Source organism: Canis lupus, chromosome 4, assembly GCF_003254725.2.
Source record: "Canis lupus dingo isolate Sandy chromosome 4, ASM325472v2, whole genome shotgun sequence".
NCBI classification, from domain to species: Eukaryota; Metazoa; Chordata; class Mammalia; order Carnivora; family Canidae; genus Canis; species Canis lupus.
Window position 1 is genome coordinate 70,935,908 of NC_064246.1, and position 13,123 is coordinate 70,949,030.

Genomic DNA, 13,123 nt, shown 5'->3' on the forward strand with positions numbered 1-13,123 from the left:
CTCCCTGCCACCCATGCTGCCTACACCACCAGTGTAGACTTCACCAGCTACAGTGATTTTATCTTCCTAAACCTCAAATATGAGTGTGTCACTTCCCATTTTAAAATCTCCTTAGAGGGATGCCTGGATGGCTCAACGGTTCAGTGTCTGTCTTTGGCTCAGGGTGTGATCCTGGGGTCCCAGGATTGAGTCCCACATCGGACTCCCTACATGGAGCCTGCTTCTCCCCCTGCCTATGTCTCTGCCTCTCTGTGTGTGTGTCTCTCATGAATAAATAAATAAAATCACCTTAGAATAGCATAGTTGCAGCCCCCTGTCTATCCTTTCAGCATCATCTCATGTCCCCTCCTTTCCTTGCATTCTATATTCCAGTCATACTTAAGAACTTGGCAGGGCTCAAATTTATACCATTCAATTCCTTGCCTCTGGGCCTTTGAACCTGCTGCTCTGTCTCCACGAAATGCCCTTTTCTCCCACACTTGCCTGGCTCACCCCCTGCTCATACTTCATGACTCAATTCAGCTGAGACATTACCTCACTTCTCTGACCCCCCAGCCTCCAGTCTGGGGAGGCGCTCCTCCTCTATGCTTCCCTGGTGTCCTTGGTGAACCTCCATCTTAGCACTACTCACCTTAGATTTTAATTGTCTATTTGTCACCTTCTCCCCACCCACTTGAGGGCAGGAGCAAGTTCTTACTCCTCTGGCAACTGAAAGCTTAGTAAAGTATTACCAGACAGGTAGCAAATGCTCAAGCAATGCTCCTTTGATGAATGAATAAATGAAGGAAGCAAAGTGAATGAGTGAAAGAAAGAAATCAAATCAAGGTGTCCAATAGAAGCAGGTGACCTCATCAAGAACTAGCTTCTACTGCTGACCCCTCCATCTTGGTTAACATCTTGTCCCAGGCCCTGGGGTTGACAACTCCAGAGACACGCTGACTTTCTCTTACTCACCTCCCTCCAACCATCTCCATGTGCCTTTCATACCTGCTGCCTTCCTCCACTTCCTCTGATTCCTTACCTCGCCATTTCTACAGCCTCCCTGAGGGGGGCTGTCTCCAATCCTCCCCTCCTTTCCTCTCTTCCCCACTCTATCCTTGTGCAGCTGCACAAGGGGTCTTGGCTGAACATATGGCAGCCCCCTGCCTGCCCTAACTCCCTCCATCTGTGCATCCCAGTTCCACTATCTGTCCTCTCATTCCATATCAAGTCAGAGATTAAGAGACTGGAGGCAGCAGGTGGATATAAGGCTTCTCACTTCTCTCCCGGCAGCCATGCCCCAGCTCTTCCCATGAGAGCAAAAATACACTTTCAAACCAATGCCCTCACAGCCTTTTGCTTTAGAATCTTTTCCCCCTGTGAAGTCCTTATGCTGGATGACCTATGGGAGGAGTGCTATGGTTATAGATTATTATAGATATTAGCTATAAGCCAATCCTAAATACAGCTACTATTACCATGGATTGTGTGTTTTCTTTGTTCCAGGAACACATAGTCTGATTTAATTCTTCTTTCAGTCCTATGAGATAGATATCACTCCTACTTTACTTTCAGAGGAGAAAACAGAATCCCTGAAAAGTTAATGATTTGCTCAAGAACATAAACTTATTAAGTAACAAAATTGAGATTTGAAATCTGCTTTGTTTTACTCCAAAGCCCAAGTTCTAATTTGATAATACAGGTTACAGAAAATATTAAATAAAATAATAAATAATATTTAAATCAATAGACACTTACCATAAACACTAAAGACCAGATTATTATTTTATCCACAAACATGGAAGTTTATGTACTGAAAATTTAGAAGTTATCACTGAAAACCAAGAGACATTAGACTTGCCAAAGTTGCTTATGTAGATTAAAAAACTAATTCTTGGGATGCCCCAGGTGGCTCAGCGCTTGGGCATCTGCCTTTGGCTCAGGGCATGATCCCCGGATCCAGGATCGAGTCCCGCATTGGGCTCCTTGCATGGAGCCTGCTTATCCCTCTGCCTATGTCTCTGTTTCTCTCTCTCTATGTCTCTCATGAATAAAAAAAAAGTAAGAAACAAAACTAAACTAAAAACACTAATTCTTTATTAGATATGGAAGATCAGCACTGCCTTTAGCCCAGGTATATTCTGATAGGTAGATAGGTAAAAGGTGACCCTCCCAGAAGCCAATTATTTCCAGTCTTTTCCTGTTTTGACCAGCTGATTAACAGTCATAAGGAAGTGAGGGTCAAGGGCATGGAGGAGCTGGGGCCATGGGTAGGGGAACTGCACTCAATGATTTAACCAACACTTCTTCCTCTGACATCAATCCTCCCAAATGTAATCTCTCACTATATTGTGACTAGTGATAACCCTTGGATTATTTTTAAAAATACCATATAATTCCACAAACCTTCTATTTCCATCTTTAAATGTTCTATAATTACTTGCATCAAACTAGACAAGACAGTGTATATGTTCTTTTTGAAATTAAAAAACTCAGCATTTTGTTACCTGGTGGAGGTTTGAGAACAAGTCTAAATGCTTCTCTCTTGGCTTTTGTTTCTACACAAGATAGTGAGAAACAGTGAGAGAAATTGCTTTTATGAAGAGTCCAGGGTAAATTCAACAGTCTCCATTGGGCCCTTCTCACACCTTTTTTGGGGGGATGAGGAGGCAAAGCTGGATGGTTTGCTGCAAAATAATCCTGCTTTGTGTTTGCCTAGCCTTTTCTAAAATCAAAACCCCCCAAATCTGCCCCCTTTGTCTTCTCAATACCCTCACTGGTTGGCATGTGATCAAAGAATTTACATCTATAGAAGAGAAAAAGCAAGGCTAGTTAGTTCACTAAGTCCAAGAAGAAAGCTCAACACCATGTGTAACACAACGATGGGTCTGGTTTCCCTCATCAGACACATGATAACATAATATGCTTCCAGTTTCCCAACTCTCAAACACAGCATATCAAATTTTTAGGCTAGCACCTTGTTTTTCAGATGTCCAACTGCCTTTTCCACATCTGCTGTACGGGTCTCATTCCTCCATTCACAGTATGACAGGGACAACTGTCCCCCATACCTATTCTCTCCTTTCTTTCTTTTTATAATATTTTATTTATTTATTTATTCATGAGAGAGAGAGAGAGAGAGAGGCAGAGACACAGGCAGAAGGTAGAAGCAGGCTCCATGCAGGGAGCCCAACATGGGACTTGATCCCTGGTCTCCAGGATCACACCCTGAGCTGAAGGCAGGCACTAAACTGCTGAGCCACTCAGGCTGCCCCTCTCCTTTCTTATAATAGAACCCTTGTATATTAGTTGGGCCATCACCACTCACAGACTACATTTTCCAGCATCCCTTGATCTAACTGTGGCCATGTGGCCAAAATCTGTCCAGTAGAATTTGAGTTAAAATGCTGAGGGCAGGGGATCCCTGGGTGGCGCAGCGGTTTGGCGCCTGCCTTTGGCCCAGGGCGCGATCCTGGAGACCTGGGATCGAATCCCACATCGGGCTCCCGGTGCATGGAGCCTGCTTCTCCCTCTGCCTGTGTCTCTGCCTCTCTCTCTCACTGTGTGCCTATCATAAATAAATAAAAAAAAAAAAATTTAAAAAAACAATGCTGAGGGCAATTTCTGAGTTATCCCTTAATAGAAAGGGCCATCCTTGTTCTCTTCTCTCTTTTCCAAATCTATTGGCTAGAATGTGGATGTGCCAGTGAGCCAATTTGGACCATGGGAAAGTAGACCAGAATGGTTGGCAGAGCAATGAGATGGAAGGATTCTGGGTTTCTGACAGAGACAAGCCACCAAAACTGGTTATAACCAAACAGGTTATATCAGGAAGGAAACATGAATGAACATTTTGTTAGGATCACTATTATCTTGGCATTTTGGACTGTTAGACTTTTATTCTAATTAATATATGACCCAATGTACAAAAACAATCTGGATAGCTACATACAAGGAATCCCTAAAAAGCTGAAACTACTCTTAACTGAATACCTCTTTGCAACAATAAAACCATGTGGAATAACTCTAAACTTAAATCTCTGACCCTGATTTCAGATTCCACCTTTATCCTCTTTCATGCCATACTTTTCTCCTACTGCTGGAAACCCAGGTCATTTGTTTCCAGAAATGAAGTTAGGTGTTGTCTTGCTTGCTAGTCCAAACAGGGAGCTACTATACCTTAAGGGCATCCAGTGAGCAGAGCTGAAAGAAAGCATAAAGTGGGAGCACACTGGACCAGGAGCCAGGAGACCCAGGTTCTGCGCCAAATAGCTTTGTGATTTTAGAGATGCCACTTAACTTCTCTGGGCCAAAGTTTCAACACCAAAATTCTATGAGTGCTCTAAAATGACCTTGTTGGTAGCTAATAACCTTGGATTCGACTACACAGTTGACTCTACAAGTCGAGACTGGGCCTTGGTTGGGAACATCTAACATCATCATTACATGAAAGGCACCAAAGAAACAGAGAAGTACTATCTTCCAAACACACTTTTTTCAATGGCCCTGAGGAAAGCTGTGCAGGTCAGAGGGGAGGCAAGAGTTGGGGGGGATTCTATTCCCTGAGTAGTTACAGAAGGCTAGAAAGTATCTTTCAGAGTTGCATAGGAAGGGCAGCAATGACTGTGAGGCTGCACAAATCTTCCTCGTATGGGTCTGTCCTATGTACTGCAGGGAAAGCAGCATCCCTGAAGCTTGTCCATGAAAATGTCCATTCAATGTCCATATGCCCCATAGGAAACAAAGGAACCCCCAGTTGGGAACCATTACTAGGTCACCCCTTCATTTTACAGTCAAACAGAGATTCAAAGGGGCTCTGTAACCTTGTCCAAGATGACCTTGGCTGTGATGGCAGACCTGGGACTCCATGCAAGTCTCATGATTCCTGCCTACATTTTCTCTCTCTAACCTTGGGGAAGACACAAGTGCAATCACTGTTTTGGGTCAACCAGACCAGCAGACTCCAAAGCAGGGTGATGGTGCATCCCCCTAGATGAGCAAGACAATTCTCTGAGATGCCAGAAGAAAAGAACGTTCTATTTCTATTTTCTATTTTATCTCCTCCTTTAAGATTCTGTGGAACTTATAAAGTACACAACATATCAGTAGAGTAGCATATGTATAACTTATAAGTACGTAAATATACATATATATAGGTACATAGTCAAATATTTTTTCATCAAAAGCTGATGTTATGAATGATCAGAAAGTGTATGGAGCCCACCAGCTGAAACACTTGCTTCTATTTCCAACACTAAAATATGACCAAATTCCCCGGGTTGGCTTGACTACTTATTTTTCCAGGTTGAAACCTACAGGTTATTCTTCTAAGAAAAAAAAGCTAAGTGTCAAGTGCTAACCAAATCAGAAGCCTCCATACAGGCAGATCACTTAAGGATACAACCAGTGGTCAACCTCATCTTCTGCTACCGTTGAATCCAGCAAGTCAAGCAGTTTGAGGTGAGTTGGTCCTGCCTTATTGGGAAGGTCTGGAATTGTTAGAGGAAGTGAGGACAGGAGAGGAAGAGGAGGGTGAGGGGAACCACCCCGGCAGCGGTGCTCATTCGTTTAAATAAATCCTTTCCTTTTCAGTCTTTTTCACCTAGTTTGGGAAAGGAGCTTAAATTACTTCAACCTTTAAAAATACTCCTCTTAACCTTACTCTGCCATGTGAGACGAAGCAGCACAGAAGAGAATAAAAGCAACTTCTTTCTAAATGATTAAAAATTCATCTGCTATGCTCTATGGTCACTGCTTACTCCAGAACGAAGCACTCTCCCTTAGGCCTTAATCATTATGAGCAAGATGCGGGAAAATCAACATCTCGATGAAAAGAGACCCCCAGAATCTGAAGCATACTTACAAAAATCACTGGATGATCAGATTGTCCCTGCAGAGGAGGGGGAAAAAAAAAAAAACATGAAAGAAAGGAAAACTTAGAGGTCAAAAATGAACCCGGACAATAGCCGCCCCCCCCCCCCCCAATCTTCTACAGACAGCCATGGGCAGCAAACTCACAGTGTCCCGCCTGAGTTCTGCTGACACTCACTCAGTTCTTGTTCCTTGCCATTGGTGATGCTGAGGGTTCCACATCCACGACCCCATTTAATGATGGCAGCAGCCTCATGCTATAGGCTGATATGATACAGGACAGGTGCCCAAACTGTCTCTGTCACGGCACCTTTGCTGTCTCTGGAATATTTTTACAGCACTTCTAATGCCAAAGAAACGCCTAAGCGTTCCATTTTTTCAGTAGTTATACCCAAACAACCTGGCAGTAGTAGTTCACACACTTGTTACCCTTTCCTTTGAAAAGCTGCAACATTCCGCAGTGCCCCCTGTGAGTTTGCTGCAGAGCCCTGGAGCACCCTGGCACACCGTTTGGAAACCCCACAGATACTACCTGTAATAGAGATACTATTCGGATCCCTGTTTTGTCCATGGGGGAACTAAGTCCATTAGGCCTAGCTTGCTGTAATACAGCCATCTGCAAGCAAGTCTCTGAACCCAGAACCCACCCTGTTATATCACACCCCTCCCCTCCTCCCGACTCACTGCCGTTAGGTTTAAACAGTATTTCCTCCCTCCATTCCGGATGCTCTGAACGCCTCCCCCCCCAAATCTCCCCACTGGAACACACAAGCTCATACACACACGTGCATGCTTGTCCTCTTGGCTCACACCATTCCTTTCGATTTCACTGCCCGTCCCTCTCCTCTGCCTTTCCAGAAACTGCCCCTGCTTCAATTCTCAACCCCTGGTTCCACCATTTGTTCTTACACTAATCTCCCCCTCTTCAAAACTTCAGTCTGCCTATTAAGCAGCATGTTAACGACATCTGGTCTTCCAGCTGTTTATCAGCAAGAACGTGATTTTCCCAGTAAGATTGAAAGCTCCCTGAGAATAAGGACCCTGCGTTGTCCTATGCTGGGCATAAAGGAGCAACGAAGAAAGCTTGTTGAAATCAGCCAGGTATAACTTGATAGCCTACTCTGATGCCTGGATGTAGTTAACATAAAGAATATATTTAACATAAAGGCAATGATCATGAGGAATGGTCACCAACATCTATCTGGCTTCTTTACATTTTAAAACCAAAGGCTTGTATACACACCATTTTATTTGGAACTCACCACAGTGTAATTATTTTACCCCTCTCATGGGAGAAAGGTAAGACTTGGCCAGGTTAGGTGACTGGTCAAAGTTACCCAACCTGTAGGTGCAGAAAGGGTGCTTGGAAGCCCAGGGTGCCTATTTCCCTCCTGGCCCTTTGCTTCATGTTTGCTTCGCAGTGCCCTCCCCAGAGATGCCAGTGTTCAGCCCAGGTCCATGTGGTGGGGCTGCATCTGGGTTCCAGAGGCATTGTCGGGACTCCGAGACACCTGCCATCTGCACTGTGCCCTCACTGCCTGGGCTGTGCTGCAGGCAGAGCATTGAGCCACACTCCCTGCAGGACAGGAGGCTGGCGGCTGGGGACACTGCTGGCTCCCTGGTGGGGTCCAGGAACTCGCTGAAAGTTCCCATGCTGCCGAGGTGAGACAGAACTTCAATTAGTGGCTTCCTGCGTGGGCTAAGTCAATCTCTCCTTTTAGGATAAAGTAAGCCATAGAGGTTGGGGCTGAGGACTTCTGGGGCAAACAAGGGCAGCTGGAGCAAAAGTCTGAGATTAAAAGCATACATGCAAGCTGCAGATGTGCATCGATCTCTGCTTTGTGAAGAGCTTGGGTAAAAATAGCCAGGGCAGGGTTCAGAAGTCAGTGTGCACTGGGTCTACAGTTGACTCTGTTACTCAATAATGTACAATGTAGGGACAGTGATTTCACCATCTGAGGCCAGCATCCTTGTCCATAGAATGAGGTCATAGGATAGTTGTGAAGATGAGATTGAAAAACAAAGGTAAAGCAGAGGAATAGTGCCTGGCAGGTAACAGATGCCCAGCAAGTGATCGCTACTTCTCCCGGCTGACAAACGGGTTTCTTGGCGCTGTGCCTAGCAGGCTCTTATGTAGGACCTGGAAGCACGGTCACCACCACGCCACCGCCACTGCCACCGCCACCCCGTTTCAGCAGCGTTCTAGGCACTGGTGCTAACCGCTTGCAGAGCAATTTAAAAGGCTCTAGCTATAGGATAACTGCAGTAGAATGGGGAAGGAGGAGGAGAGTGGAGGAAAGGAACCAGAACATGCCTAAGGCAGAAAAAATCACCCAGACAGACCTTGACAGGAAAAGAAAAAAAGATGGACAGGCAACAATTGGTTAGTAGAAGGACAGGGTGCCGAGCTCGGCAGGAAAAATAAACAACTTGGACCGTGTGAATATACATTTCAAATGACATCATTTTCTCCTGCGCTGTGTCTCCAGGTGGTTGGGAAGATACAAATGTGTCATCTTTCTTTATAAAGCTTTATTGGGATTTTTTAAAAAGTTGGAATTGAGCTTCTTGAAGGAAAAATAGGGAGGGGTGAAACAGCAGCTATAACGTGGCTGCTCTGTGGCCTGATGAATGGGGTGGGTTGAGCCCAGGATGGAAGTACTTACACCAGAACTCTTTCTTCACAAGGCTGTCTTCCTGGAGAGGGAGAGGCGTGTGATAAGGGAATGTGCACAAAAGGCACGTGTAAATTCCAGAGAATTCTGCAAACATTAGTATTCCATCCACAGCTGCACACACGCACATGCACACACACACAGGATTGGAAAGCCTTCTGCATCTGGCTGAGATGCCAAGCCCCGGTGTGCATCTGAGGGGCTGCCACGATGCAGACACTCACCATGGCCAGGCTGTTCTGGCTGAGCGACACGCTGTGGGATTGCTCCTGCAGGTATTTATCCCTGCCGACCTCAGAGAAGAAGACCTGGAAAAGAGGGAGGCATCCAGGCTGAGAGCAGGGCCAGCACTTCTCTACTAGGTCAAGGGCCTGTGGTTCTAGCTCCACTCACAGCCGCAGGGGGTTCGAGGTTGGCCAACACCAGCTCCACTGCAAACATCAGCTCTACATGGCAGGGCTTGCAAACTCAGGAGGAGGCCCAGGAGGAGGATCTGCATCAGTGAAGTGGGAAGGAGGGGGCTGGACCAAGCTCTCACTATTTTTCCCCAAACCATGACTTTCTCAGGTAATCTTCCATCATCCCACTCTTGATAAGTAACATGAGTTCAGAAACACATTTCTCTGCCTTCAGAAGACAATAGGATGAGGGCCTATTTTTGGTGAAAGGGAGGCAGTAGGAGTAGTAGTTAGAGATCTGGGTGTAATGGGGAGTCGGGGGTGGGGGAGGTTTCTGTCCCATTTAAAATGGGCAGCCCCCCTCCAGCAGGCTCAGGCCATAGGAATGTGGACCCCGTGTGGCCAGCTCTCTGGATATTATTCCCAGAGACCTCAGAACTCCAAGTATTTATCTGAAATCTCTTGACTCCTAAAAGCTGACTAATTTTGAAAAACCCTGTACAAATGAGACATTTTGGTGAACTGAAAGGAACTCCTCCTGAAAGGTAGGAGCACATTCTCTGTTCCCTCCCCCACTCTGCCATCCATGTCTTCACTTTAATTCAGATTTTACAGTATTTTGTATCTGTTGACAGCATTCCACAGTGACTCTATTACTTCCCATGTGCCTGCTTCAGCCTCCGCACTTGACTGTGGGCAACCAGATAGCAGGACCCACATCTTCCACTTAGTTTCTATTTTCCCATCCCTGAACAGAGTCAGGACTCTATAGATCCTAACTGAGTTCCAGGCACTGACAAATACCCTTACAACAGGGAAACACTTCCTCTGGTTTTATGTAAGGAGACTGGGGCAGTTGTTAATAGGGGAGTGTTGATAGAAGGAGGCCATATAAAGGAGGAGCAAGGGTGGGAAGGGTGTGCAGTTACCCCAACGATACCCACTATGGAAATCCCTGGGCCCCGGTACTCACAGTATACCCAATGATGGGGCTCTTGGGATGCCTTGGCATTTTCCACTGGATGCTGAAAGCTGTGCAGTTCAATGAGGACAGCATGATATCGAGAGGCGGCCCCACCTTGCCTGCCCCAAAGCAAAAAAGACCGTGTTAGAGGCTGCACGCATCCACCCTGAGTGTACTTGTAGATGCACAGCATACTTCAAGATGAGGCCACAGGACAGAAATGTAGACACCTCTCTGGCATGCCACACCTGTATCAGCTGACTTCACTGGAACTCTGCTATCCCCTTCCGATGTGGCAATGGTAGAGAAATCCGCCCAGCTATTTCCCTACTGTAACTACTGTAACCTACTTCCCTTCTGTAACTTCTAACACCCCGGCGGCTGGCAAAGGAAGAGTGGGGGTAGCACAGACCAAACACTTCCGACTTGACTCTAGGAGCATGGAATGTATTAAAGGAAGATGATGATTTGCCTTTCTTTTTACTTAGTAACATATATATATGTTTTATAGGTATGTTGTATAGCTGTGTCTGTTTACATAATTCACTTATTATAGACATTATGCTCTTTCATCTCTACATTTTCTCGGTGTTCAGTATGTATTTCCAAAAACAAGGACATTGTCTATATCAGCCATATTGAGACAATACTATTTTCTGATCCATAGTCTACAGTCAATTATTCCATAATGTCCTTTGTTTCTATTTTTCTCCTGCACTAGAATCTCATCCAAGTTTATGCATTGCATTAGGTTGTCATCTCTTTAGCCTCCTTTAATCTGATCAGTTCCTCTTTCATGAGCTTGCATTTTGGAAGAGAATAGTCATTTATTTATAGAATGTTTATTTGAGTTTGTCTGATACTCCCTCATGATTGGCCACACATCGCTGTTAGGCTACTACCGATCTTCTGATGATGTGTCAGAAGGGGGATCATCTGCTTACAGACCGTTTGACAGTGGGTAACTGAAATTGCTGACATTGAAACCATAGACACGTGAGGGACCGCTGTAATGCATATGCCACAATTTACGGTATTTCTCATTCCACTATTGTTAGACACTTAAATTATTTCCAGTGTTTTGCTATTTTAAATAATGTTCCATGAGGGCAGAACCCAGGTATGTCCATTTGAGAGCACAGACACTAATAAATGAAAAAGCTTGAGTGGATGAATGTTCTTCATTCTGATTTCCCACCTGCTAGTATGTCCTGATGATCCTTCTTTTTAACAACTGTGTATAATTCTCCAGCATATCAGTTCAGGTACTTTGTCGGCAACTCACAGAGGTCTAATGCGTCTATTTATTAGACTGCTGCTAGGGCCTCCCACTTGTGTTTTTAATAACAGAAACCAAAGCCTTTCTGGTGGCCCAAGTAATAGAGGCTCAGTGCTGTCACTTGGCAAGGACTGCCAGTCTAGGAGGCAGCAGCCACACTTTTCTGCCCACAGACAATACCACAGCCACCACTGTTGTCACTCAGGGATTTGATCTTCAACTACTTGCTGTCTCTGCCTTGGTTCAAGATCTAAAGTCCCATCTGGCTGGCCAAACTTCTGTAATGTGACTCCTTCTTGACTCAACCAAGGGGTCAGAAAGGAATAATCAGTTTTTTTCTGGTTTCCAAACTGGGAACTGACAGGATGAAGGGAGTTTTAGGAATAGTACTTCTATCCCTCCTATCTATAGTACTAAAGGCTCCTTAGAGGGGAATCAGATCCGAGAAAAGAGCAGTGGGAGGTGGGAAGCCCAAATACTCTGCTATGCAGAACACACATGTACATTAACTGTATCAGCTGACTGATATTTAGGTTGTTTCCAAAATTTTACTGTTAAAAATAATGCTGAGAAGAACATTTATGTGCCTGTTTGTTCCCATGTCTGAGGATTTCAGGGATGGATACCTATCAACAATTATAGATACATCTAACCTAAAACAATGAAATACACATTATTTTCAAGTACACATGGAACATCTCCAGAATAGATCACAGATTAGCCCACAAAACAAGTCTCAACAAATTCAGAAAGACTGAAATCATACCATCATCTTTTCTAACCACAACAGTTTGACAATAGACATCAACCATAAGGAAAAATCTGAAAGATCACAAATATATGGAGGTTAAATAACATGCACTGAACAATGAATGAGTTAACCAAAAAAAATCAAAGAGGAAATAAAAAAATGCATGGAGACAAATGAAAATGAAAACACAATGGTCCCAAATCTTTCAGATGCAGCAAAGCTTTTTTAAGAGGGAAGTTTATAGCAATACAGGCTTACCCCAAGAAACAAGAAAAATCTTAAATAAATAACCTAACCTCACACCTAAGGGAGCTAGGAAAAAAGAAAAAAAAAAAAAAAAAGAGCAAACAAAACTCAAAAAAGTAGAAGGAAGGAAATAATAAACATTAAAACAGAAATAAATGAATAGAAACTAAAACAAAACAAAACCAATAGAACAGATCAATGAAATGAGGAGCTGGTTCTTTGAAAAGATCAACAAAACTGATAAAGCCAGACCCATCAGAAAGAGAAGGGGGGGAGAGGGACCGAGAGGACTCAAAATCACAAATGAAAGAAGAGAAATGACAACTGACACCACAGAAGTACTAAGGATTATAAGAGAATTTTATAAAAAAATTATATCTCAACAAATTGCCAACCTAGAAGAAACACATAAACTCCCAGAAACATATAACTTCCCAAAATTGAATCGGGAAGAATGCAAAATTTGAAAGAATGGATTACCAGCAATGAAATTGAATAAGTAATCAAAAAATCCCCAAGAAAAAAAAAAAATCCCCAAGAAACAAAAGTCCAGGACCAGACAGCTTCACAGGTGAATTTTACCAAATAATTAAAGAGTAAATAATGTTTTTTTCTCAAACTGTTCCAAACGAACAGAAGAGGAAAGAAAGCTTCCAAATTCACTCTATGAAGCCAACATTACCCTGATACCAAAACCAGATAAAGGCACTACAAAAAAAGAGAACTAAAGGCCAATATCTCTGATGAACATAGAAATAAAAATCTTTAACAAAATGTTAGTGAACCGGGATCCCTGGGTGGCGCAGCGGTTTAGCGCCTGCCTTTGGCCCAGGGCGTGATCCTGGAGACCTGGGATCGAATCCCACATCGGGCTCCCGGTGCATGGAGCCTGCTTCTCCCTCTGCCTGTGTCTCTGCCTCTCTCTCTCTCTCTCTCTCTCTCTCTCTCTGTGACTATCAT

At 44.1% G+C, this 13,123-nt stretch overlaps 1 protein-coding gene across 2 annotated transcripts in view; it reads right to left on the minus strand.

Annotated features, from left to right (window-relative positions):
- Window positions 1-13,123, minus strand: part of EGFLAM (EGF like, fibronectin type III and laminin G domains) — a 182,196-nt gene that overhangs the window by 108,886 nt on the left and 60,187 nt on the right. For both annotated transcript variants that reach the window (XM_049109317.1, XM_025436293.3), the window contains exons 2-4: window positions 9,897-10,006; window positions 8,750-8,833; window positions 5,843-5,869 (exon numbers count right to left, since the gene is read on the minus strand). In XM_049109317.1, coding sequence (XP_048965274.1) covers window positions 5,843-5,869; window positions 8,750-8,833; window positions 9,897-10,006 — 221 coding nt within the window. The remainder of the gene's footprint in view (window positions 1-5,842; window positions 5,870-8,749; window positions 8,834-9,896; window positions 10,007-13,123) is intronic.